A 26,540-nucleotide genomic window follows, 5' to 3' on the forward strand; every position below is an offset into this window, starting at 1 on the left:
TCCGAAGAAAAAAATCTCAGTTTATATCATAAGGTCCAAAAAGTTGAAGTTCAAGAGAATGATGTTATGATTTCTAAGAAGAATCGAGGAACTGCAGTAGCTCTTCAGTGCACAGGATTCATAAAAACTGTGAGGTTTAAGAGACAAAAGGTGAGCACATAGTCATGCAAAGCACTGAGGAACAGGGCCTAACCTGTTTGTAGTCAAGGCGTTTACGAAGGCAGACATGGCATCTCCACCCTTTGCACGAAGAACGGCTTCCAAGTTTTCTTCAAGAACTTTTTTCCTGCTTTGAACTTCTCTCAAAACCCTCTTTGCATCACTCAGGATAGATTCTGGTGCTTTAACATTTTGAAGGATGGATGGTTTGATGAGTTGATTATGTTCAGGAGGATCAGATGCAGCGGTAGTTGGTTTTGACTACAATTGAAACAAAAGCACTGGGTTTTAACCAGAGATTATAATGTAGTTTTCTACACTCTAAATGTGTGAAGAGATTGCACTTGTATAGATTTGCACGTAAACCCTTGCGTATCCATGAACAGTACTGAAGAATACTTAAACATGTAGCAAAACCCCAAACCCTCTAAATATATATAAAAAATATATATATTTATAATATAAATTTATATATATATAAATATACATATAAATATATTATATATATATAAATATAATATATATTCCCCAAGAAGCACCAGGGGATATACTTAAGTTTGAACTACAACAACAAACCACCACACCTCAGCACCACCAGAATTCTCTCTTTTGATGATTTTTTACTTTTCAGAAGAGGAGACATCATTGCTCTCTTCCAGTATCTGAAAGGTGCTTACAGCGAGAGTGGGGCTGGTCTCTTCTCACTGGTGACAGGATGAGGGGAAATGGCCTCAAGTTGTACCGCAGTAAGTTTAGGTTGGATATCAGGAAACACTTCTTTACAGAAAGGGATGTTAAGCACTGGAATAGGCTGCCCAGGGAGGTGGTTGAGTCACCATCCCTGGATGTGTTAAAAAACCATTTTGATGTGGTGCTCAGGGACACGATTTAGCAGAGGGTTGTTAGTTATGGTAGGATGCTGAGGTTGAGGTTGGACTCAATGGTATTTAAGGTCTTTTACAACCTGAACAATGCTATGATTCTATGATTCATGTTCAACCTTAAAATGATATAGACGTGCCAATCACCCAGAGCATGGAATGGTAATTACACCAACATTCCACACCACACTCGTATGAGAAGGATTTGTTCTGTCTTATTCCTTTAAGGCTGAATAAGACAAGCCAATGAACAAGTTTCATTTTACTTTGAATAATGTAATCTGTACATAAAAACAAATTATTTTCCAGGCAAACAGATCTGCAGTAGTTACCATAGTGTTACCTCATTGCAAAGGAATTCAAAACATTTCCATACTTCACTATTTAAAATAATAAATAAATACATTTCAAAGTATACCTTAATGAGATCATTCATGTCTGATTTCCATGAATTTGCTTCCTAAAAAATAGGGAAGAAAAGCTGTTGAAACTTATCTAAACACAAATCTGTCAAGGTAAAATCTGGAGAGGATATGTGATGAATTCAAATAGACACAAACAGTTCTTTGTGAACTGTTAAACCACACTGTGCACTGCTTTTAGGTTAGAGCGCCACCTTCTGTTCCATCTCCACTTGCCTCAGTCTCTTCAGACCTTTTGGATCTTTGATGTGAACTGGTGGTCATTCAGCCCAAGCATTTACTCCCTCACTCTACAAAGTTCCCAAGCAATGATGAAAAGTCTTCAGTGAAGTACCTAGTTAACTCCACATCTGCTGAATTAACCATCTTAGGCTTCTTATTGAGTTTTCTTTTTCTTTAAGAAGGAAGATACTTGAGACCATTTATGTCCTTACCCATTATTCCTTCTCTCCATCTCATTCCATTTTGCCTGTGCTAGGTAGGATACATTACTCAATATCTGCTTTTAGCAAGTGTAGTATGCAAATGTTTGTACTGTAAATGCAGTACATGGCAACTGGTCTCTTACTAATAAGAAAACTTAAATGTGCAATCCACTAATATGGTACAAAAATCTATGAAATGTTACTTACAGGAAAGGAAGCATCTTAAGACAACCCTGAAGTTGAATGTACTTAAGTAGAACATTATTCTTTCCCAAGATGAAATGTTTCACCAGCTCTGTTAGAGCTCTATAGCTTTAATATCACAGGGACAGAGCCAGCAGAAAACAAGCCCCCAATATCAGAATACCTTAAAACAAATGATGAAACAAACGAAGAAAACATCCTTATTTATTATCGTTTTACCTATGGTAGAAGTGCATTAAGAGCCTCAACAGTCTAGTCAAATTCCTTCCACACACACCAAAAAAAAACCTTCCATATTTCACATCATTGTAAACTATCAATGTTCTTACAAAGGTAGAAGCAAGGGAAATGTTTTTACTGATAAGACATGTACGTTCTCAGCACTTTTTAACCCTCTTTCTGAAACTCCAGTTATTCTGACAATACAAACTTTACCTGTAGCACGTCGTGCATCTCTTTTCTCAACTGGCCAAGAACTTGGAGTAAATCATCTGCTTTTTTCACCGTTTTCTCAACAGAATTGCAATTTTGGGAGGAGTTTTCATAAGCAGGGCATGAGTCTGTTTGCAAAGCAGTAGGCCTGATGGGAGAAATACCCTCTATTATAAGTTTCACAGCTATTTATGTAGGCCATAAGAAGTCACTGACTTCCACACTGAGCATGGATTTAAAATGCAGGAACATGAAGCCTTTATGCAGAATAGAATTTGCTTTTTCACCTAAGGTTATTGACAGCTTAATGAATTTTCTCTGTTTATCACTCAGCACTTTGAGTCTCATCCTTGTATTTGCAACAGTGAAACTGCATTTAAAATTCAGATCTAGCAGAGCAGCATTTTAACTTTAAAAACCTTTCGGTTTAAAGCAATTCATATTTTCATAAATAAGACTATTTCTGTAGCTGTTTCTCACATATTAGTGAAACTACGTCATCAGATTATTGCCTGAGGGAAAACACGTTTCAGACTGCATTGCCTAGAAACTTAGCTTAATCTAAAGCTTAGAAACTGATGCTGCTCCCTCCTAATTAAGTGTTCTCATATAGCTCCCATAAGTAGACAACCTGGAATTCTCTTGTCAGTGAGATTCCATTTTAATACAGTGCCTTCACAGCTGGCTTTCTTATGCTACTCCTTAAGCCACAGCAAAAGAGGAATTACATTTAGAAGACAAAGAAGCACTGCAAGTGATACCCACTGACCTCTGAGAATGGTGTTACGAATTGCCCTTACCAGCCAGCTTTCATCTACCTTCAGTATATGTTATGACAAAACACAGAAGCTTCATACAAATACTTGTGCTCTGGTGTTTTACTTCAACAATAGCTTTATCAGAGTCAAAAATCAAGCCAATGACTCTTTCACACCACCTCTATCTCATACATCCTTCTCAACTTCATTAAAGTTATAGAAGAAATTAAAGTCATTAAAGAAATAAAAAAACACATCCTCAATTTTGGATATGTGCATTTGTTTACCTTTCTATCTGGGAATGCCAGCTCATTTTATCATTGATTAATGCCTTCTCAGAAGACTCCATTTGTCCCCGTGGATCTACTTGAGGATTCAGTATATGCTCAAGATGTCTCCCACCACCTCAGACAGGAAAAAAAAGTCATAAGTATCATTTAGTTCGTTCAATGGATTTCAATACTTCTTTTCGTTCCTGAGCATTACACTAATCCATATTACTACAATTGCTTTACAATAGCAAAGTCAGAAAACACATGAATGAAACCCTGGCAAGCAATTGAGGTATTTTATCCACGATGCTACAAGCACAAGGCCTGGATCTTTTAAATGTCCCTCCTCTATCTTTGGTCCTTAAGTATTCCCTTAAACACAACCAACTGAAAAAAAGTCGAATTACTTTTTCTGGCTAAAATGATCAAAAACAAGTTCCATAGCACTAAACTGATGACAAGTAGTAAATTAATTTGTTTTCTTTACACTTGCCATTTTAATTGCTATAACCCAGGGACTTTGTTTATGTATTTCTGTGAAAACATTTATTCAGACAATGATAACTAAGTTACTGTGTAGTCCTTCTATTTCAAATTATCCTATGTTATCTTCCATAAACCTGGCAACAAATGGTCACTGTTTCTAATTTCTCATCTCACAAAACATTTCAGTGAGAAAATCTGCCTGGAGGCTACAGGACAGCACAGTACTGTCATAAAATCATCACAGAATGGCTTGGGTTGGAAGGGACCTCAAGGATCATGAAACTCCAGCCCCCCGTCGCAGGCAAGGCCACCAACTTCCACATTTAATAGCTGCCCAGGGCCCCATCCAACCTGGCCTTGAACACCTCCAGGGATGGACGGGGCATTCACAGCCTCTCTGGGCAGCTGTTCCAGCTCCTCACCACTCTCAGAGGACAGAACTTCCCCCTGACATCCAACCCAAATCTTTGCTCCTTCAACTTCAAACCATTTCCCCTTATCATGCTGTTATCTGCCCTTCCAAACAGTTGATTCCCCTCCTGTTTGTAGACTCCCTTTAGGTACTGGAAGGCTGCAATGAGGTCACCCCGCAGCCTTCTCTTCACCAGGCTGAACAAGCCCAGCTCCCTCAGCCTGCCTTGAAGTATTCAGTTGGTTAAGAGTAGCTGACTTATTTCCAATAGTTTCCAACCATGAACTTCCCCAGACATATTTTCAAGTATTCTCAACACAAGTACATACGTGCCATCAAACCAACAGCTCAGAGAAGGGGGGGAACAAAGAGTGTCTCTGCCTCCCCAGATGGAATTAATTAGATGCAGACTATGCTGTTATTAAGTGCCAAACTCTAATTTTAACTAATCTACGTCATACAGTAAAAAAATCAATTTTACAGAAGTAACTTTTACTTCTCATTGCTAATGTGATATAAAATTCAGTATAAATAAATCAAAATCAATGCAAAACTAACACTGAAAGAAAGAAATACTAATAAGTTTTCTTCACCTTGGGTAGGCAGACCACTGAAAGGATAAACATTCTTCTGAGATGATGATATTCCATTATTAAGCAACCGCTGTTCTGCCTCCTCAGCTTGTTTTGTCACGAGACTGGAAGAAGGCACTTGAGTCTGCTGCAGGCTACCCATGTTGGCAGCAGAGCTGATGAAATGAGACTAAGAGAGAAATGACAATGAATTGCTGATACTTCCATTCATTTCCTATGTTAAACTGAATGTGAATATTTGCTATGCAATCATATGAATCAGATTTTGACATGATTCTTGAGAGGATGAAAAAAGAAAGATACAACAATGGGGATAATCCCCAAATTCCCAAAACTAAGTTATAATTTAAGTTTTAAAAAGCAAGTGACGATCACATTAACACTGAGATACAGAAGAAACATTTAAGCAAAAGCTTTGCCTTCTTACATAGATACCTGAATATTCATTTGATGCTCCTGCAGCTTTTCCAAGTGATGAATCCGTTGCAGCATAAAAGCGTTCATTTGTTTTTCAAGCTCGCAGACTCTTTCATGACAGTGGGGCTTCTCATGTTGAGTCTTTGTTTGCTGTTCAGCAACACGCTGCAGTTGCCTATCAATCTCCTGTAGCTTATGAAGTAATGTCGAAACTGAGTTAACTTTGGCTTGCAAATCATTTTGTACCTAAGAGAAAGAAGGAGAAGAACCTCATGGCAAAAAAGGTGCAAGCATGAAGAGAACACAACACCTCTCCATCATCATGGAGTGATTTGCTTCCCAAAAGAGAAACAAAGTATTGATTAGCTTTAATGTTGGTGGCTTAGCAGTACTATGAAATTCTTCTGAGATATAAATCGAATGGTCTCCACCCACATGCAGCCACATCCCATTTAGTCAAATCCTAAGCAGTTCTCTCTGCTACAATGGTTAGCATGCCTGAGATCACCAGCACAGAAAACAGTTGGCAGATATTCACAGTTCATTTTGGTTCTACCACCAATCACTTCAAGTTTGCTTAGATTTACTGCTTCACAGTGGGCAAAGAACTACCATTACCATAAGCTATGGACTCACTTTAAGAAGAGGAGCAGTGGTAGCAATGGCAGCAGCAGTTGCTGCTGCAATGGTTGATGCAGAATCAGCTTCCCTGTGTGTTGATCTGGGGTCTTGAACAACACTTTCCTTTCTTTCTGGGGAGGCATTTCCTAACAGCTGTACCTTCACCTCCTTAAAGACAGGAGCACTTCGAGTTCTGGAGAAATAAACAAGGTCAAATAAACAGCTTTGTCACAGTTTCAATATAAAAAGGCATTTCTGTGTGGCACTTCCATGACCATAGCAAAGATAATGTTTAACAGGTTGCATTTTGCAAAGTATAGCATGCTAGTAGCAAAGCTCTACTCTTTAATTTTTGATCTTGAGGATTTCCAGCCCATAGTTGAACAGCATATACCCTTACTGGTCTTTAAAAACAGCCTATGTGTTGACTGAATTACAGAATCACCATAGAATGGCTTGGGTTGGGAGGAACCTCAAGGATCATGAAGCTCCAACCCCCTGCCACGGGCAGGGCCACCAACCTCCAGAGCCCAGGCTGCCCAAAGCCCCATTAAACCTGGCCTTGAACACCTCCAGGGATGGACGGGGCATCCACAGCCTCTCTGGGCAGCTGTTCCAGCACCTCACTGCTCTCATAATAAAAAGCTTCCCCCGATACCCAACCTAAATCTTCCCTCCTTCACCATAAAACTATTCCCCTTGTCCTGCTGTTATCTATCCTTTTTAAGAGCGGATTCCCCTCCTGTTTTGACAGAGACTGAGGAAGTACCTACTATTAACATAAAAACAGAATGGCACAACAACACAGACTTACTTTTGCTTTAATACTGCTCTCAAAGCCTCTTTCTGGCCAGCAGGATACCGAGAAATTAAAACATCATCTGTGTGGAAGGGCATAAACCATATTTTGTCAGGTTAACTAATACAAAGCACCTATTTTAGAAGTAGAACTAAGAGTTACTGAACCAACAGGTAGACACTAGGCTTCATTTAACACAGTTGTACATAGTATTGAATACTGGTATTAATAAAAGCAATGTTGGTATGCTCTGTAAATGACAACCATGTCACCTTATCCTATTAGAATTTGAAAAAGATTGTCATATAAATGGTAACTGGAGCTCAGACAATGCATTCAATGGGCCCCTGCAAATTTCAACTTGAAATTAATGTAATTGAAAAACAACTCTAAGGTTGTGCGAAACCGAGCCAAGATGTGATGGGTTCACTGTTTCACTACTGCTATTTAGCCACATGTGCTGATAAACCAGACAGCTGCTGCCTCCCCCAGTCACAGAAGAGGCCAAAATACCTTTAGGTCTCCTGTTATCTTCTGGTAGCAGTGAATGATCTGCTTCTTTAGGGTGATCCTTCAATAAGAAGAGAAGAAAAGCACACATCAAAGCCTGCAGTATCAATGGCCAAACTTTTACAAGGAGACAGAACTGGTGACTACACAAGTGTAAGCAACTCCATAATGCATTAACACACAGTCACTGAATGCACTGAACAAAATACATTAAGGTTTCCCACTACCACAGAGCCAGAAGGACTTTGCACTCAATAACATTCTAGGGACAGTAAAATAATTCTCATCAGAGAACAGATGCCTTATAGGCAGGCCTTCGTTATATGGAAGACACAGTACACAAATCAAAGGAAAATAAGCATTTTAATCACAAGTATTAAATAGTTCCATATAAACCAATGTCCATTTCAATAGCTATGATGTGAATAGGAAGAAAAAACACACAACATTTTAAGGTTTTTCCAATGAATATTAAGAAACATGTAACAGCTTTTGAAGAAGAAGAATACCACTAAAATTTAAGAACATATCTGGGTATTAACCATGCAGCAATACATTAATAAACCCCCTCCAAACGCTTCAGCATGAATATCACATTAGCAGCAACTGGGAACTTATTGTGCAGAAGCAGAGCTCAGGATCTGCTGTGCTTCTCCAGATGCTGATCTCTTTGCTCAGGGTTGTGGGAAGCAACAGTGACTTTCTTACCATGTGTGGTACAAAAATGGCCTCCACAGGATCTTCCACTACAAGCAAATGTTCTGGGTGACCCTTAGTACACTGGACTCCTGAAAATAAAAGCAATTTTACTGCGGTTAAAGAGATCTTGAACGTGTTGTCGTTACCCCTTGATTAACCCAAATCTCAGTCTATTCTCTGCCTGGTGGCCCTGCTAGGCAGGAGAGTTGGAACTACATGATCCTTGAGGTCCCTTCCAACCCGGGTCATTCTGTGATTCTGTGATAGAGATCTAAATATAACTCTCATCACACAAATGACCGCAGTTATCTACCTGAACCTTATAAAATGGAAATGGTTTACTTAATGCTACCAGAGGCAGTTTTCATGCAGATAACAGAACGCAGGTTGGAAGGGACCTCAAGGATCATGTAGTTCCAACCCCCCTGCCTGGCAGGGCCACCAAACATACACCTTTACTAGATCAGGTTGCCCAGGGCCCCGTCCAACCTGGTCTTGAACACCTCCAAGGACGGGGCATCCACAACCTCCCTGGGCAGCCTGTTCCAGGGCCTAACCACTCTCCTAGTGAAGAACTTCCCCCTAACATCCAACCTAAATCTTCCCTCTTTTAACTTCAAACCATTTCCCCGTGTCCTGCTATTGTCAGCCCTTTCCAAGAGTTTACTCCCCTCCTGGCAGTAAGTTCCCTTCAGGTATTGAAAGGCTGCAATGAGGTCACCCCGCAACCTTCTCTTCTCCAGGCTGAACAAACCCAACTCCCTCAGCCTGTCCTCATAGGGGAGGTGCTCCAGCCCCCTGATCATCTTCCTGTCCCTCCTCTGGACCCTTTCCAAAATCTCCATGTCTTTTTTGTACTGAGGGCTCCACACCTGGACACAAATAACACGTAACCAATAAATACCTGCGCTGCGGGTCGCGACATCGACAATTTTACAGCTGTAAAATCCTCCTGCTGCTGCTGCTCTCACCCCGTGGACGCTGGTGGAGCGAATGAGCACATCGCCTGCAGTCAGGCTGACCAGAGAGTCCCGGCTGGAGCTGCTCTCCGCTTCCATGCAGGCTTCATAGCGGTGCGGCTATGGGCGGTGCTTTAAGGGCCTCAGGGCCGTGTGAGGGAACCGCCGCCATAGCAACAGCGCCCGCTCAACCTGAGTCGCGCACTGATGACGTACTTCCTATCAGGGACTCGAATCGGCGGGTTTAGAGCTGAGTGTTTCCGGCTGGTGGCGGTGAGTGCGCTCAGGGCGGTGGGGAACGGCCGCGTTGTGGGCAGGGAGCACAAGGTGCCCTTGAACCGGAGAGCTGAGGGGTGTGGGGAGGAGTGAGGGGCTTCATCTCTGTGCTGTTATGGGCTGAGGCATCAGGTAGGACTGCAAGCGCCGTGCTGTCCCTTGGGAAGGCCTGGCCGTGCGGGCCATAAGGCCGCGTTACCACTGCGCCGCCAGGGGGCAGCGAGGGAATGGCTTATAGCCCTATGGGTGCTATGCACGTGAGGCTGGAAGAGTGAAGGACGGAGCAGAGTGTGGCCTTGTAGTCACCAACAGGCCTTGACCGTGCACCAAAAGCCATATTTCCAGCGGAGGGCCGCTAAGATGGTGAAGGGCCTGGAGCATCTCCACTATGAGGAGAGACTTAGGGAACTGGGTCTGTTTAGCCTTGAGAAAAGAAGGCTGAGAGGGGATTTGATCCAGGTTTATAAATACCTGAGGTGTGGGAGCCATAGTGGTGAGGCTGGTCTCTTTTGGGATAGGACTAGGGGTAATGGGATGAAACTACAGCATAGGAAGTTCCTTAATAAGAACTTCTTTACAGTGAGGGTGACGGAGCACTGGAACAGGCTGCACAGGGAGGTGGTGGAGTCTCCTTCTCTGGAGATATTCAAGTCCCACTTGGATGTCTACCTGTGTGATGTGGTGTAGGGAACCTGCTTTGGCAGGGGGGTTGGACTCGATCTCTAGAGGTCCCTTCCAACCCCTACAGTTCTGTGATTCAGTGTAATAAGAAGCCTGTGGTGCACAGAATGCTTGCAGAGGGTGCTTCAAACGTGTAAAATGAGATGGTGCCATCGGGTTGTTTTAAGTCAGAGCTGCTTCCCAAGTGCAAGTGGAGTAGCAGCTCAGTTATACGTAATATTAAGCTTGGCAAACAAGTGACAGAAGTGGAAGATTTCAGGTTTGTTGTATGCAGACACAGTGGAGCAATACAGAGTGTGAGAAAGGCACTGGGAGGGTCTGAAGCTGAAGAGGACAAAAGTCTTTCCTCTGCTGTCTGTGGGCTTGGGCTGCCTGTTTAATCATCAACTTAAAGTGGATTGGCAGCGTTCTCACTGTTGGTTTTCTTTCTCTTGTAACAGACAGAAATGGGAGAGTAGAACTGCCATCCATTTCAGTTGTTCTCCCAGATGACAACTGTCCACTTCTCGTAAAGCAACTGAGAGGTTACAATGGCTTCAGCAATGCTTTGCTTCTCTGTATTACATAGGTTCTCTTTAAAAGAGTGATTTAGTGTAGGGTTTTTAGAGATAAGGTTCTGGTTAGGCTGCGGTTGGACTTAATGATCTTCAAGGTCTTTTCCAACCTGGGTAATTCTATGATTCTATGATCTATTGACTTGTGAGGCATTCCTGGTCGCAGGGATGGATATCTTAAACCCAAGAACCACATGTGCTCTTTATCTTCAATCCCTGAATTCTATGGCTCCATTCTTCCTATGTAGCAATAAAGCATAACTTCAAGAAGCAGCTATTTACCATTGCTCCACTGCTGGGAGGAGGAGGGTGGCTGCATGTTTGCAGGAGCTCTGCTTTGCTATTTTAGTTGCTTCATTTGCTTTCCCTTGTAGAAATAACTCTTTTTTTGTTTTTGTTCAGAATAATTAGTAGCTGTGCTCACAACAAGCTTTCCTCACAAAGGGATTCTAGCTTGGCACTGACTTCTCTTCCACGCATTACTGCGAATAAGACTGAAGGATCATCTTCTCTTCAGGGTGTAACATTAACTGGCATTACCACGGGTGATGGACCTTGGTAATACATCAGGCATGGGAAAGGAAGGCGTGCTTTCATTACGATTGAAGGCTGCCTAGAGATGTACATTCAAGCCTTAACTTGTTTATGAGGAATGCAAGCCATCCTTAAGGATGCTTGCTTCAATTCTTGGATCCCTGGCTGCTCATTCTTCCCTTTTCATTGATCTGTTTTTCTTTCTTTAAGGCTGCCCTCATTCTGTTCCCATTTATTGCATTTCATTCGCTATATTCAATGACCAGAACACTGACTCTGGTTTGAGTGTTTGGTGAGAATGCAGCTGCATTGAGTCCATTCATCCATTTTTGATCCATGCTGGTTCATTCAAAGTTGGCACTGTTTCATATTTTTTTTGCCTGTTCTTTAAATGACAGCTAAAGGCACTGAATTAAAAGGCTACATAATATTACTGCTTGCTTCTCCTCCACTCCAGTTTTACTTCGTGCATTTGAAAGCCTTTATAAAAATTCCATACCTTTCTTCACCCTCCTGTATAGTCATTTCAACTGTTCTAAATGCTTATGAAGTGTTTAAAGGACAGCAGTTAGCAGGTAGATCTGGAAAGAACTCAGTATCTTGAACTATCTGGGATATTCTTCTAGCTGAATACAGGTCAGATAACTTTGAATGGGTGGTTTGAAAGCTTGCTGGCACCATTGCATTTAAGTAACCTTAAGGAACACATTCAGCTTGGTTCTCTCCAAAAATGTTGTTGTCTGTGCGTATGCTTTTTGTGTAGAACTCAACTTATATCTTCAGAACAGGTGACAGAATCCCAGGGAGCAGAATATGGCCGGACAGATATCAGAAACTGATCAGATCAAGCAGGTGAGTGCTGTGTTTGTCAGCGGTGCATTTGAACATATTGTATTACTTTGTCACATAGAGTACAATGTACAGTGCATGGAGCAGAAGGAAAAGCTCTCTATATTGTCCTCTGAGATTATATTAGTTCTTTATCAAGCAACATTTTCACATATCCCATACAGTACTGGACCTATTTAAGCACTAACCTATTTAAACACAGCATTTTGGACCTATTTAAACACAGGATTTTATGCTGAACCTGTTAATGGGCACTAAGTTTTCCTGGTGAGCTGTCATTGAAACATTACCATCACCAAACAGCTCATGGAGCTGTGTATAAGAAAACAATAGAGATTTAATTTTTTTAATACTGATGGTGTTTTTAATTTTTACTGCAGTTCAAGGAGTTCCTGGGAACATATAATAAAATTACAGAAAGCTGCTTCATGGATTGTATAAGGGATTTCACCACCAGAGAAGTTAAACCAGAAGAGGTATGTCAATGTTTCCTGTGCTTTTAATTACCCTTTGGTAGAATTTCTGTTTAGTACTCAAACTTCAGAAGCAATTTGGAAAGTCTGATCTTTCAGTTAGCTGGAAAGCTCGATAGCTGTCAGTGGAGGTGTTCTGGCACACAGCTTCCAAGTGAGAAGGGAGATGTGCTGGTACAAACGTTTGCCCCCACAGCTCTGGCTGTTCAGTCCAGTTCCCTGCAGTACGGGGAGCTCCGTCATGTACTCATCTGCCAAAAGAAAAGGCTCTGGATCAGATGAGTTACGTTCTCCTTGTTTTTCATGGCTTGTTGGGTGGCTGCTTCAGAGTGGAATAATTATGTTGGTTAGAAGACTTAATAGCTTTGTTTAACTCTAACTTTCCTGCTACCAGGAAGGAAAAATAATCCAAAACCCAACTAAACCACACACAAAGACTGAAACCAACCACTTTGTTGGAGCATTTTCTGCCTCCTTAGTTTAACAGCTGCCTCTCAGTGCAGGCAGAAATCATCTCTCTGCTCAGCTTTTGTTTTGCTGCATTAAACCAAGCTCTCCTGGCTTCCCAGGACCGATTCTTTGTTCCCATGATATCTCCTGCATTTGCTTTGCTGGAAATTCTCTCGACTGCAGGTGGTCAGAACTACTCTGAATAAAGTCTTGCCATTGCCTTTCACCAGCTCCTTTTTAGCTGCCTGAGCTATACAAGATGCTTTTCCAAAGCATCTGGTTGTGGCTGCCGTGGATATGGAATACTGGTCTAAATGGATGACTGGTCTGCTCTGATCATAATTTCCTATTTAAAGTTATAGCTCTTTAATAATTAAGCCAACCGCCTCCATGGATCTCCTTGGAGATGCTGCATTTGTACAAGCAGCTGCTGCCCTCCTTCCATACAACACTCTGCACTGCAAGTCTAGACTTCCCCAGGCTGGGTATCACAAACACCACGCCCTCTGGGAGATGTGGCTTGGGGTGCTTTTAGAATTGAACAGCATTTGCTTCCTGGTCAGACTTAACTCCTGCTTAACAGGTTTTACTGTAACTGATGCCAGGTCAGGGAGGGAGAAAGAGAAAGTGGAATGGAGAGAGTGTACATCTGCAGGTTCTGTGTCTTTTCTCTTCCTCTCTGCTTTCTGCATCCCTTTATACTGAGCAGAATCAAAGCAGTTCCTGGTTTTCTGTTAATCATGCAGAGCTTTCATCTTTCTTTTCTATCTAAGCGTGATGACTTCTACAGTGATTGAAAGTTTTGGAACCAAAATATCTGACTGGTAGAACTGTAACTCAGAAATAGATCCCATGGCTTTTTCCTTTACAATAGAAAGAAAGAGAGAGAGAGAAAGAGAGAGGGAAGGAAGGAAGTTTGGGGCTGTTCTGTGAAGGTGAACCAGGCTGGTGCAAGACGACTGCTAGAGTTAATAGGAACAAGGTCAAAAAGAGATTAACCTGAGCTAACATGCAGTGGAGCAGATTTGGCTGTCAAAAATAGGTGTTTGCAAACCTGGATTCAGAAAAAAAGGGGGGAACCAAAAAAACCTTCTCTCAGGTTTAGTATTTAGTGCAAAATAAAATCCTTTACGTACTTCATTTCACAAGAGCAGCCCAAGGATGAAGCGTTAATATCTCCTGGCTCTAAGGTGTTTTCCATGAAGACCTTTTTATGAGAGTGCAATTAAAAGACATTTCAAGCATTCCTCAAAAACTTAAGCTTATCATTTTCTACTGCATAGAGAGACTGTGAACAATTAAATCCTGAGCTGTGAGCCTAACACAGAGCATGAGATGTAGTCAACCAATCTTACAAACCTGACTATTGCACTTAAGTTCTGCTGTGGTTTTTCATCATTCTTTGAAGCTGTTTTTCTCTCCCTGCAGATAACTTGCTCAGAACATTGCCTACAGAAGTACCTGAAAATGACACAGAGGATCTCCATGAGATTTCAGGAGTATCACATACAGCAGAACGAAGCTCTGGCAGCTAAAGCAGGACTGCTCAGCCAACCTCGTTAGACAGGAGCACTCTGTTCAGACTTCATAAGCAGTGCCAGTGTTCACTGGGCAAGAACACCTTTTGGATTTTCTACTGTCAAGATGCATGTCCAGAAACTCTGAAGGTTGTTCTAGATGCTGTTTGGAAGCTGGAAGCCACGGAGGGTAATGCAAAGAGTTAGAGAGATCCGTCTGACAGCAGAGTCTCTTTCTGAGACTCTCATTCCACTCTACAGTGTATTGCCAGGGCCCACAGACCACTATATTGCAATTTCAAAGGGAGGGGAAAGTTATGCTTTTCCTTCTGTTAGGACTGATTCAGAGGCAAAAGAAGTGTAATGCGAAAATACGTTTTTTAATTTAATTCAAGTAAAATATATGGAACCATACAGTTGTATGTATGTTTTTTCCACAGGTAATTTAGGATGCTGTTTGAGAGCCATGCTTTGTTTGCAGTTTTATTCCTCACCATCCTCCTATGGAGTCTCATTCATTCTTTGCTGCTTGAAGCTGCTGACTGATAGATAACTCAATTAATTGGTTTTAGCAGGTGGGGATTTGTGAATGTTACATCTCTCAATTTGGGGAGAACTTTTGTTTCATTGCCAGCTGCTCTCTTAAAGCCTTACGATCTTTCTGACTGCAGCCTATTAGAGCTTCAGGCCAAGAGCTACTGTAAGCAGCAGTCAGCTGCTGTAACTAATGAGTTCTGGTAGGCAGGGGAACCTGCCAGCTTGTCCCTAGGTTATGTTGGCCTTATGCTTCACCAGGTCATTCACAAGTGACAGTAATGTGTCATTAACAGCACCTTAGCCAAAGGCATTGTCTCAGCACTCCCTGTTTCTCTCTGGGGGACCCAGTGTTCCTCCAGAACTGGCTTTGCTGCTGGCTGTAAGCACGATGTGCTCCAAGCACGGAGCTTGCTGGCAAGTTCCTCCTTTCTGTTGGCATTCACAGAATTAAGTGTGAATAGATACGTACAAGGCGATGCCTTTTTATCTGCTGCTGAATGACTGCAGAGCAAAGTCTGAGAAAACTGTTCTGATTGTGTGCTGTTGGCTCAGGAATAAACACTGCTGCTTTTGAAAGGATCTTGATAGCTGAGATCCTACAGGCAGGTTCCTGCTACGGCAGAGTGACAACTCACTGCTATTTCATTACCCAATAGCTGTGTTCTGAAATACAGAATAGAGAAAAACGCAGCGCGCTTTCATCAGTAACCACTGTGATGCCCTGATAGTTAACGCGCACGTTTGACTTCAGTTCTTACTAATCAAATACAATAACAAATGGAACTGGATGTCAGGATTACCATACAGATTTTGAAATATCAAGCAGTGAAAGGCTGAAACAGAACCTGGCAGCTGCCACGAAATAGCAGTTAGATAGAAAAGCAGCAATAAGGAACAGAAGCGGCAGGAGGCCGGCCCACATGCTTTTCTGCTGTTGGCTTCCTATAGGTTTTGATTTCCATCAGTGACAGAACAAAAGAAAATCCCTTCCTTTGTTTTCCTTGTTTGTTTGCTTTCCTTTACTACTCTTCAGTCAGCTGGCCAAGGTGTGGATTACAAGGCACTACTGACTGCAGCCAGCGCTCCTGCCACTTCCACTGGGCACCACTCTGCTTGCTGCTGTTCTAAAGCTGCCTCAGCTCCCCACAGAGATCCACTTCTATGGATTTCAAAAGGTGGAAAAAATAAATACGTTCCTACAGTCTTGTTGACGTGTTTTGTAGTATCCACATCACTGCTTTTTCCTGCATCCCTCGTTACCTTGGAGATGGTTAAGAACTAATTTTAAAATAGCAAAGGCTAAAAAAGAGCCCAAATAAGGCATCAAGTTTCCAATGGCCTGGCTGGTGTTTTTTTCCAAAGGAATAACACACTTGGAACATCCAGCTTGTTTTCTACAGTCGGACCACAAACGTTCTTGGCCCTCAGCTGTATCCATATCCGATATTTAAGGCTTTATTTAAAAGTCTTTTTGTTAACATTTAAAGGTAACATATTGAAATGCTCCTATTTTTCTACTGCATCTTAAGTGTGCAAAGAAAACAGTTACTCAGAAGAGTGACTGTAAGAGTTTGTGTGATGGGAATGGGGGACATTCGTGTCTCCTGCGCTAAACTCCTTGAGGGTGAAGAGGATTAAAAAGCCATTTTTCCCCCTCATATTTTGGGGCTTGGCAGTAAGGAGACGTGTCAATATTTGTTAAAATGGATTTATTGTACTAAAGGTTAGACAAGTATTAGAGACACTTAGTTAATAAATTACTTTCAGGTCCCCCAGTTTCCTTGGACTCCAGTTTTAAAGCCACCTTAACCCAGTGTTGTCTGTGGGTGAGGGGGGAGGGAGGGTGAAACGTTGCCATATTCCCCCATCTTTCAGTGCAATACCTGAGCAGCCCACCTGGAGCTGGGCTGGTGGGACTGGCTGTGTGAATAGCCACGTGTTAGAAGTGATGCTCACTGAAGCAGAGACAAGAACAGAGATCTTTCCTCTTTAGATGGGTGTCTGAACCAGAAGGCCACAGTGCAGCTACTGGTAAGCACGCATCAAATAGGAAAGGTCAAATCCAAGCCTTGCTGCAGTACAGCAGTGGCAATGACTGCAATCAGATCAATCATTGGGAAGACTCTAGCAGGGGGTTCTGTAATTCTCAGGGATAAGAGCAAGGTCCAAATTTCTCTAAGTCCTGCTGAGTGCTTGGGCTTGTAGCTGGGGGCCAAAGGACAAGGAAAAGGCGGCTGAATGCATAACGTCAGTACATGGAGCGTGGCTGTGACCTCAGTGCAAGGAGATGCTCCTCTGTGCTCATTAATACCTGAGCAAAGAAAGCTGAACTGCCTGCAGGTGGAAAGCAAGAGAAGTGCTGAGGGAGTCCCCTAACTGTACATAGGAAGGCAGCACGCTTCTCTGCTGACATTTATTTCCGTGATATGAAGGGGAGATGAGCCAAGTTTCAAGTCATCAAAGCAGAAATTCAGTTATGTATTTGGCAGATCCCGCCCTTAAGGGATGTGGAACAAGGGAGCCTCATCCCTTCTTTCTGCCCAAGTTTGTGTTGCATTTGTGTGAGTGCCGGGGCTCCAGCAACACACCAGGAGCCACTGCTGCCTCATTTCAAGCCTCCTCAACCCCAAGGTGCACTCTGAACCACCTTATCAGTGAGCAGTGGGGTGTTGGTCCTGCTATGCTTTCATAGCAGGGCACGCTTATCTCCTCAAAGAACTTATCTCCTCTGTGCCCTGCAGGGCCTCCCTAAGGTGCTGTAGGCAAATTATAATGTGAGGGAAATTATAATAATAAATACAATTCTTACAGCTTTTTCTTGCCTTCAAGGAGATGTGGGGTGGTGCCACTTACCTGAGGCCTCACTTCAGGGTGGAGAAGGCAGCAGGGTGGGGGGGGTAGAGCTGAGATGAAGCACAGCCACCTGGTGATAAAATTGAAAGGGGAAAGGGTTAAAGAGTGAGCAGTGTGGTGAACAACGGTTCTAAGACTGTGCACACGTGTGAACAAGTGGCTTGTTAAAAGATAAGTCACCCTTGCATGATATAAGCAATGTATTTCATATAAATGCCTTGTCTTGCTCCTTCCTTACGTAACCAGCAGAGCTGGCAGGATGGTGGCAAATTGGGTCAAGCTGTACCCAGATGAGGGATTAGTAACGCAGTGGTTTAGAAATAGCTGAAGAAACTGATGGGGCTGCATGGAAATACTGCAGGGTGACTCTGAAAACCTGGGAAATAGAGAGATGGAGCCAACAACATGTAATAACTGAACATCCAGAGCGTGGCTCAATGCTGCTAAATGCCCTGCAGGCCTGCACAGCTGGAATGGGCCTCTAGTGCTGATTTTCTGTGCTAGCAAACTATGTAAATAGTATGAAAATAAGTTCACAGCGCTTCTGTGTTTTTTTGTCATAATAAGTGAACTATATGCTAAATTAAAGCCAAATGCCATAAAACTGAAACACATTTTCACCTTTGGAAGCTGTCAGTGCAGGCCAAACAGCAGCATAATGATACAGACAATACAAACCACGGGGAGCTGCAGACCTTTCAGAGCAGCACCAGCCAGCACAGCCCCGCTCCTAAACATGGGGTTACTGAAGGAATAACAGCACACATTGGGCTGAGAATAAGGCAGTGAAGGCAGAAATGCTGAGTTATGATTGACTGCTTCATAGTTAAGAAGTGTCCGACCTTCTGCTGTCTGCAGCAAACAACAAAATCCAAGTACAGAGACCTAAAAATAACTAAAATGGGGTATCTGCAAAACGCAAAGGGCACAGTGCTTCAGGAAGATGCAACTTACCTGCTCTCGTTGTGCTTTTAATTATTACTGCAATCCTATTTAACTTCTGTTCAAATCATGCTTTATTATGGTTCCGATGTCTCTGAAAGACAGGAGCGCTGGTTAAGAGGTTTCTCACACTTGAGGAGAAATCAGAAACAGAGCAGATGAACCCATGTGCTGCTTCATTTACACCTTAGAGAAAATAAAGCCATCAGTACACACACAGCTGATATACACACTCATGAAAAGCAGCTGTAAGTTAAAACAAGTAAGGATACAAACTTTTCTTACCGTATGTCCTTGCATGCAAGTTTTATGTTGCTTTCTAATTCTCAGATCACCAGCAAAGTGATACACCTGCCTGCTCTTCCTATCAACTGTAGGTGGCAGAGGGGGGTCTGAATTTTCCTAGAGCCCAGCTCTTCCCAGCAGTTTTGTTTGACCCCATCATCCTCTGCAATCTATTTTACCTGCCAACTAAGCTGGAAATCGTTTTATTTTGACACAACCTGGAGACCGGGAGGCAGGAGAACAGGGAGGTCTGCCAAGAGGCTGCTTTGGGTTTTATTGTTCCTGCAAACATCTCTTAATAAAAAAAAAAAAAGATCCCAATTCAATACACTCACAATTGAAGGCACTGAGAGGCACTTTGGAGTTTGCTTTATGACAACAACATAGAAACGAAGTTAGAAATAAAAGACCTTTGAGGGTTTCTTGTCAATTTCAATTTTAGAGCAGCGCAGTCCCACGTTACATAAAGCTCTTCACACTACAGTTTCTCAGGGTGTTTTAAAGTATTCCTCAGAACATCCACCCAATCATCTCAGCTACCTGCTGTGCTTCTTGTCAGAGACAGCAGCAGGAAGGCAGTGACGTGCTCCAGGCTTGGCTTAAAGTCATCCAGCTCTCCTGGCTGTGCAGTTCTATGCAGGGACAGTCGCATGAAATGCTGTTCCAGGGCTCTGAGGAGCTCTGGGCTGAGGTTAGGAGGTAAAGGTTCCTAAGGGATGAGGAGAAGCTGTAAGAGAACCTCTGTGCTGAAATACAGCTGAGAGCACATCTGCATGCTGAACATATATATGTCCACTGGAGGCATCAAGCAGTTTGGAGGCAGAGGTTGGAGAAATAAAATAGGAACTGAGCTTATTTGAATTGAAAAATTATTGCTGCTAATGGCAGTCGTGGAAGGTAATCTGAGAAAATGTGAGCCACGTGATTTCCTTTGAAATCAATGTTACTCTTACAGTAGCTGTGAATAAGAAGCAAAAGTTAGCTCTGGAAAAAAGCCTTCCCAACCATTGATGGAGATTGATTGCCCTATTCAGGTAAGCCCAGGCATTTACAAGAACAATCATTTCAATAAAAATAGAGTGTAAAGCCTATGTTTAAAACATGGCCTTTATTAACGCTGTCTACTGAGCTCCATATTTATCTTACATTGAAATAGTTCTGCTTTGCTTAAGAAAAGACAGAAAAAGTGCATTTACAAGAGTACTTTTTCTTTAATTCTCTGCAAAAAAAAAAAAAGAAAATGGAAGGAATCGGAATCACAAATTGACAAATGTTGTAAAATGAGATTTCAAGAAACATTGATTTTAGTAATGCTACTCCATCACTAGTGTTTCGTTCTGACTTTCTGCTGTGTGAACCAGAATATCCCGATATACAGTCTAGAGCATCTATGTTATTAGTCTACAGCATATTAAACACAGAAAAAGGGGCCGAGAACCCCTTCCAATGTACAAACATGAATTAAAAAAATCGATAAAAAATCGCCTTTATACATAATGTATATGCAAACTGCTTTAAATACATGGTTTTTGGAAGAGTTATTTACAAACTGTATCTGCCCGTGGGACAATCCACAGACAAAGCATACAAAGTCGCTTTACCTTACGGTCGCATCTCAACTTTGGGAGATAGAAATTCATTCGGCAGCACAGCAAACAGAAGAACTGGCGACAAAAATACCTTAAAGGGCAACCCGATAGATTCTGTTCCTCAAACAAATGTGAGTAGGACTGCCAAAGTTTCCAACCAAAGTCAGAGTTGAATCCAGATGCCCGCTTACGGTGGAGGACACGGAGCCAGACCCATTTCAATCCAGGTATGGGTAAATCCTCCTGTGAGAGCCAGAACTGACAGGTTTGTTGTATCAAAGAGTGAACTAACCTAGTTTGGTTGGTCGCTTTTTTTTTTTTCCTCTTTTTTTTTTTTTTTTCCAATTTTATTAATATTTTAAAAAATACATAAAAATACAACATCCAATGTCTGAATAAATATATTTAACAAGTTGCAAGATACCCTTATTTTACACAAAAATTTCAGCTTTAGAAATCTTGTTAAATAACTTCATTGCTGTTATATATTCATTTTTTCGTCTTTTTGTAACAAAATAAAAACTCTGAAATTACATAGAAAAAAGACAAAATATTTTTGTCAAGGGATAAGATAGTCCACTGAAAACCTATTCACAATTCCACTGTAAACATTAATAAACATTAAAATATTTGCATAATTGTGTGCTCAAAAATCCTATAAAAAGTGGAAGACTTGTTACAACTGTAGTTTTCAGTCAACTACACTTCCTTTCACAATTTATTTTGTCCCATTTACACCTTTAAAACTGGGCACGTTGCTGAACGCGTACTTTGGCAGTTCTGTATAGCAAGTGCTTCCACAAAGAGGAACTACTCACCGAGAGCTACCACGGCTCGGCGGAAGTGCAGCAGTTACTCAGTTCATTTGGATAATACTCTGATGTCTTTACCTGGTGCACTTGCTTTTCTAAGATTACCCGAGAACACCTGAATGCTTCATTGGACATAACTTTTCAGATTTGATAAGTGCCCTTGCTCTGCATTAACAAAAACAGAACAGAAACAAACACAATGACAAGCATGTCACGTTGTGCCTACAAACCTTCAATGAGCTCAATTTCTCCAAACAGTAACTTAAAAACAGAACAAAATAACAACAAAAAAAAAGAGAGGGTAAGAGGGGAGAACAGATACAGTCCAGCAGTGGAAGTGTGTACAGGATATACTTGGCAATGTTAAACCAGTCGAGTGCTTTCTGTGGCTGAATGTCAAGATTTAAGTCCACGGCAGCAAGCTGCTGGCAAGGCAGAGCAATGTGTATCACCTGCATTCTACAGCAAGCACGTTTTGTGGAGGGGAGGACGACGAAGGACTCATTCCAGTGTCTGATGAAGCAGATGACATGGATGCTCCTGTATGAGACACTGAAGACAGAGAACGTATCAGCATCAGGTGACCAAAGTGCACGTGAGAACGAAGGTGCCTACACTTAATGCATATTAAAAAGACCTCAGAGATTTGGCATATTGCAGAAACAGATGTGAATTTTTGGCAACTCTTTCCATTCTTGTATTCACATAAGCTGGATGAGTAACCTCACCATCCCGGCATCACAGAGCAATTGCAGCAATCCATTAGATGGGTCACTATGCTGACTCAAAACATAGAATCACAGAATGGCTTGGGTTGGAAGGGACCTCAAGGATCACGAAGCTCCAACCCCCCCATTCACAGGCAGGGCCACCAACCTCCACATTGAATACCAGCACAGGCTGCCCAGGGCCCCATCCAACCTGGCCTTGAACACCTCCAGGGATGGACGGGGCATCCACAGCCTCTCTGGGCAGCTGTTCCAGCACCAAAGATCAAAGAACTTTCCCCTGACATGCAACCTAAATCTACCCTCCTTAAAACTCCCATGATTTCCCTAGAAATTTCATATTTCCAATGGACAATTACAATACAGTCCCTAAATGTTTTTGCATTCAGACCTTCACATTCTGGAAAGTCTGAGACACTCTTTCTAAATACGTACATATATGTAAGGAATAAACAGATAACACTTTTTCTCCCGGAAAATGCTGTCAAATTTTAATTGCTTCAGATTCTGTCTTTTCAAGAAAAACACTGAAAATCTCAGGAGAAGCATACACAGAATCACACAGAATAACAGGGGCAGGAGGGGGCCTGTGGAAATCATTTAAGTCCATAAAGCAAATCTGAACGTTACCTTCTCTGTCTTTCTTTTTTAACCGCTTTCTTCTCCTGTCTATGGTGGCTACTTCTGACTTCAAAGACATGTAGTACTTTCGGATTTCTTGTAGCTTTTCTTGTAAGAAGGAGATCCTTTCAGTGCTGCTCATGTTGTCCAGTTCATCTTAAAAGTAGGAAGAAAAGGGAGAACAGCTTCAACCAGGTGATCTTAAAGAAATGAACGCAATTCTTTGAGTATACAAGATAGAGCATGAAAGATAACACAAACTTCTCTCACGCTACACCAAAAAGGCATATGCCTAATTTACAATATCGAAACTTACACATTTTTCTTGGAGAATGAAATTTCTTGCAGATTCCCCCCAATCCACATCACTTAAAGCAGGCAGGTAACAGAAGTAAGAATCCTGCTGCTCATGAGGAAAGGTTACACTGCAGATACTCCACTCTTCCTCCTAGATGTACTCTTAATCCTTCTTTATATAAAAACACATCAGGAAGAGGAGGGGGGTTATCTAACCCTCAATAAACTTTCTCTTTAACCAACTTTAGTGTTAAGCTGTATTTATAATGAAAAAGAAAAACCAAGATAAAACACAGCAAATAATTGTTTAGCATCCAATCTTCTTATCACCACCACTTCAACCACAGCCTTGATTTTAGCAGTCTCAACTCCTGAACTGCCATTCAATACTTTGACAACTCCACCATAACCTGGGTTTTCAGTTACATTCACTTTTTTGAGGAGTGTGGGAGAGTTGGGATTGCAATGTACAGTGGCTTCATAATCCCAAGTTTACTGAAAGATGGCAAAAAATTATCTGGAATCAAGTGAACAGAGAAACATGGGAAGGGGGTATCGCAGAATCACTGATTGGTCTGAGTTGAAAAGGCCCACAATGATCATCCAGTTCCAACCCCCTGCTGTGTGCAGGGTCACCAACCAGCAGCCCAGGCTGCCCAGAGCCACATCCAGCCTGGCCTTGAATGCCTGCAGGGATGGGGCATCCACAGCCTCCTTGGGCAACCTGTTCCAGTGTGTCACCACCCTCTGGGTAAAAAACTCCCCCCTAAGATCCAATCTAAACCTCCCGTAAGTTAAATGGGAAAACAAAAAAAAAAACAAAAAAACCAAGAAAACAAAACAAAACAAAAAAAAAACACCAGGTATTTTTCAAATTATTATTATTTTAAATGAGTAATTAACATATCTATGAAACTTAAAGGTTAATTCTGAAGGCTTTGCTGAAGCTTTTCTAAAATACCCAAGTTCCAACGTCTTAAAAACGTTAAAAGTCTTTCACAATTTTGGTTGATATAAAAAAAACCAACGATCTTACTGAGCTGAAAGCTCCATTTGTACACTCTAGGCGAAGAATTCTGGTGGTGGTGTTTCTCTCTGTGTTTATCCTTTTCTCCATCTTTGATGTGAGGTGAAATCACTCTTGCAGGCGATCGAGAAATCTTCTGTGGTTTTGATGAGTTTAAGTGTTTTACAGGAGTACATTTACTAGAGCTGTCCAGGACAGGAAGGTCTTCACTGTCACTGCTTTGTCCTGCAGTAAGAGAAATGTATTGGAACTTCATGAAAATGATCAAGTTTTTAAAACTGTAGCTGTAATCAGAGAAATTATTATGAAAGATGAGCTGCTTCTTGCTTAGAAAGTTCCAAAATGCACACTGGAAAAATTGCATCAGATTCACTTGGTACCACATTGCTTTGTGTATTTACTAAATTGCTTTACAAACCTGAAAGAACACTTCTAAAACATGACTACCAGAACAGAAGCTTTAATGAGAAATAGAAAACCATAAGCTACAGAATATGCAAATAATTTGGATTCCCACAATAATTACAATACTCCACATAAGCAGTTAAATATGTCTGAATATTCTATGTCAGATAATTACTATTTTAGGTTGCTATCTTAAAACCTGAACAGCTCTCTTGTAGTGCCTAAATTCATTGACTCATTCAATTCAGCCTCTTCAATTTTTATCTAATCACCAAAAATGAGCTATGGGAACACAAGTTTTATGTAACAGAAATAATGTGTCAGAATGAAACAGTGGGCCCTATGCATGTTTAGATGTCAGCATAACCTCCCCTTCATCTCCCTCAGGAATGTACCTGTTCCATTCTTCTCATTTTTGGCTGCAGCACTTGTTCGCTTTGGAGTACGCTTTTGTTTTTTTGCCAGTGTTCCACTATTGCTATCACTGGGCCTTTTTTGACCTGCATGAGGTAGGGGGGAAAAAAAAAACAAACACAAACATCTCAAGTATTTCTGCTATTAGCCAGCACCTTTTTATATGCAAGAAAGTCATTAAGATCTAGAAGGCAAAGCAAACTGGTGAGCTTTAGCAATGTAATACCACACTTAAAGACAATCAGAAATCATTACAAAGGAGACTGACATCTCACAAGGAAACACTCACCCTTCTCTCCGATGTCTCTTTCTGGCACTGCTATACTACAGTTGCTGGACGTAGTACTGGCTTCAAATCCATTAGCAGACTCACTCTCACAGAGCGCTTCTTGAGATTCTTCTGCCACACTGTCCACTTCAATAGTCATGTCACTTTCACTCTTGATGCTGCGGGACTCGTCTTGACTAAGTGTAAGCAGTGAGGCCACTGAGAAGCTCGACTGGACAGCAGCAGGTAAGGCAGATGGATTTGAAGTATTAGGGTCCTGTTTTTCTGATGCTGTATCTTCACTACTGCTCTTCTCCTTTTCGTCCAAGTCATCCAAGTCTACTTCATGACAGAGCAAGGTTTCAGGACCGATCTGAGGCATTGTGTCATCCTCGTCTTTCAAGGGAACGTTATTGTTCTCTTCAGACGGACACTGAAAGTTCTCACTCCTCAGTTCTTGTCTGTGCTGCACTGATTCTGCCACAAGGGATGGCATTTCTTCATTTTCAGTTCTGACTGACTCTTCAGCATTCAGCCCTCTACATTCCTCTGCCCCAGTACATTCATTGGTCCTCTCTTCAGATAAGATATTAGGGACTTCCATTTCACTCTCTCGTCGATTTCTTTTCTCAGGCGAAGCCTGCTCCAAAATCTTCCTTTTCAAAAGCTTCTTATCTTTTGTGGAAGGTTCTGTTTCAGTTTCAGTAGTGCTGGAAAACTCTTTACAGTCCAAGGAAGACATGTCTAACCTTTCGTTGTCTGTTAGAGACTCATTAGTCACCTCTTCTTGACTTCCTGGAGAAACCTTTGCATTCTCTAAGCAGAGATCTTTTGTCTTGCTCCTTCTCCCTTTTCCTTTAGGTGATTTTTCAGCTTCTCTCTTGATTTCTTCCATTTGCTCCGTTTTATTCCCAAAAATCTGAACTATTTGTTCACTTTCTTCAACTTCCAGTTTCAGGATTTCTAATGGCTGCACTTGAGTCCTGTCATTTTCTCTCAGTGCGTGAGGAATCTTTGGGCTTTCCTCATCTAGCTTCTCATCGTTTTGTTTTTCATTCTTTTCCAGTTCTGAAGTTTCTGGAGAAAACTCCTCATTCATGTTCTTCTCAGATGACTCATCTGCCTCACTGTCAGACGAAGCAGAATCTGCAAAAATTTTAGAGTAAAGAAATAAAGAAATAGAAGAGAACGTCACTGCAGCTCATGTAATACAGAACCATTACTTTTTTCAACTACACACAAGCCCTTTTCCAGTAGTCTATGCAATTAAAATCAATTTATAATAAGTAATCCCAAACAGCAACAAAAAAACCCACTTACTACAGTTCTTATTGCAGCCCCAACCCCCTATTCATCAACAGCAGTGATGGTAGTACTAC

The 26,540-nt window shown here is 41.7% G+C and overlaps 3 protein-coding genes across 32 annotated transcripts in view; 1 reads left to right on the forward strand and 2 right to left on the reverse strand.

Moving 5' to 3' along the window:
• Window positions 1-9,243, reverse strand: part of KIAA0586 (KIAA0586 ortholog) — a 60,364-nt gene extending 51,121 nt beyond the window's left edge. For 8 of the 9 annotated variants that reach the window (XR_014946186.1, XR_014946187.1, XM_015865721.3 and 5 more), the window contains exons 1-11: window positions 8,995-9,243; window positions 8,100-8,179; window positions 7,395-7,452; window positions 6,897-6,963; window positions 6,098-6,275; window positions 5,480-5,707; window positions 5,045-5,213; window positions 3,569-3,686; window positions 2,527-2,671; window positions 1,459-1,500; window positions 194-420 (exon numbers count right to left, since the gene is read on the reverse strand). Coding sequence is in view for 7 of the 9 variants with exons in the window: in XM_015865721.3 (XP_015721207.2) it covers window positions 194-420; window positions 1,459-1,500; window positions 2,527-2,671; window positions 3,569-3,686; window positions 5,045-5,213; window positions 5,480-5,707; window positions 6,098-6,275; window positions 6,897-6,963; window positions 7,395-7,452; window positions 8,100-8,179; window positions 8,995-9,148 (1,466 nt within the window). In the remaining 2 variants the exon portion in view is untranslated. Of the gene's footprint in view, window positions 1-193; window positions 421-1,458; window positions 1,501-2,521; window positions 2,672-3,568; window positions 3,687-5,044; window positions 5,214-5,479; window positions 5,708-6,097; window positions 6,276-6,896; window positions 6,964-7,394; window positions 7,453-8,099; window positions 8,180-8,994 lie in introns of those variants that run through there. The other variant, XM_085547842.1, reaches the window with a different exon arrangement.
• A 46-nt stretch (window positions 9,244-9,289) lies between these two features.
• On the forward strand, window positions 9,290-14,797 carry TIMM9 (translocase of inner mitochondrial membrane 9). Of its 9 annotated transcripts, none has more exons than XM_085547863.1 (5): window positions 9,290-9,376; window positions 10,447-10,530; window positions 11,878-11,946; window positions 12,324-12,419; window positions 14,295-14,797. In XM_085547863.1, the coding sequence occupies exons 3-5, from the start codon at window positions 11,908-11,910 to the stop codon at window positions 14,427-14,429; spliced, it is 270 nt and encodes an 89-aa protein (XP_085403989.1). In that variant the 5' UTR covers window positions 9,290-9,376; window positions 10,447-10,530; window positions 11,878-11,907; the 3' UTR covers window positions 14,430-14,797. The 9 variants fall into 9 exon arrangements, with proteins under 9 accessions (XP_085403989.1, XP_085403987.1, XP_085403990.1 ...); XM_085547861.1 differs by having other exon boundaries at window positions 9,290-9,322; XM_085547864.1 differs by having other exon boundaries at window positions 9,290-9,322; window positions 11,883-11,946.
• A 5,292-nt stretch (window positions 14,798-20,089) lies between these two features.
• ARID4A (AT-rich interaction domain 4A) overlaps window positions 20,090-26,540 on the reverse strand; it is a 42,046-nt gene continuing 35,595 nt past the window's right edge. For 8 of the 14 annotated variants that reach the window (XM_085547848.1, XM_085547847.1, XM_085547846.1 and 5 more), the window contains 6 exons: window positions 25,183-26,307; window positions 24,875-24,979; window positions 24,084-24,299; window positions 22,760-22,906; window positions 21,854-21,953; window positions 20,090-21,566 (listed from right to left, as the gene is read on the reverse strand). In XM_085547848.1, the coding sequence (XP_085403974.1) occupies window positions 21,503-21,566; window positions 21,854-21,953; window positions 22,760-22,906; window positions 24,084-24,299; window positions 24,875-24,979; window positions 25,183-26,307 (1,757 nt within the window). In that variant the 3' untranslated portion in view covers window positions 20,090-21,502. Of the gene's footprint in view, window positions 21,567-21,616; window positions 21,954-22,759; window positions 22,907-24,083; window positions 24,300-24,874; window positions 24,980-25,182; window positions 26,308-26,540 lie in introns of those variants that run through there. The other 6 variants (XM_015865728.3, XM_015865724.3, XM_015865723.3 and 3 more) reach the window with 3 other exon arrangements.

The sequence above is a fragment of the Coturnix japonica genome, chromosome 5 (assembly GCF_054131305.1).
Source record: "Coturnix japonica strain WE chromosome 5, WE-NBRP24, whole genome shotgun sequence".
Lineage (NCBI taxonomy): Eukaryota > Metazoa > Chordata > Aves > Galliformes > Phasianidae > Coturnix > Coturnix japonica.

Bases quoted from the DNA above. Each gene is read 5' to 3' on its own strand.
- TIMM9 (XM_015865732.3), top strand. From the start codon at position 11,908: ATGGCCGGACAGATATCAGAAACTGATCAGATCAAGCAG. The intron at 11,947-12,323 runs GTGAGTGCTGTG...TTTTTACTGCAG, and splicing joins AAACTGATCAGATCAAGCAG to TTCAAGGAGTTCCTGGGAAC. The intron at 12,420-14,294 runs GTATGTCAATGT...CTCTCCCTGCAG, and splicing joins GAGAAGTTAAACCAGAAGAG to ATAACTTGCTCAGAACATTG.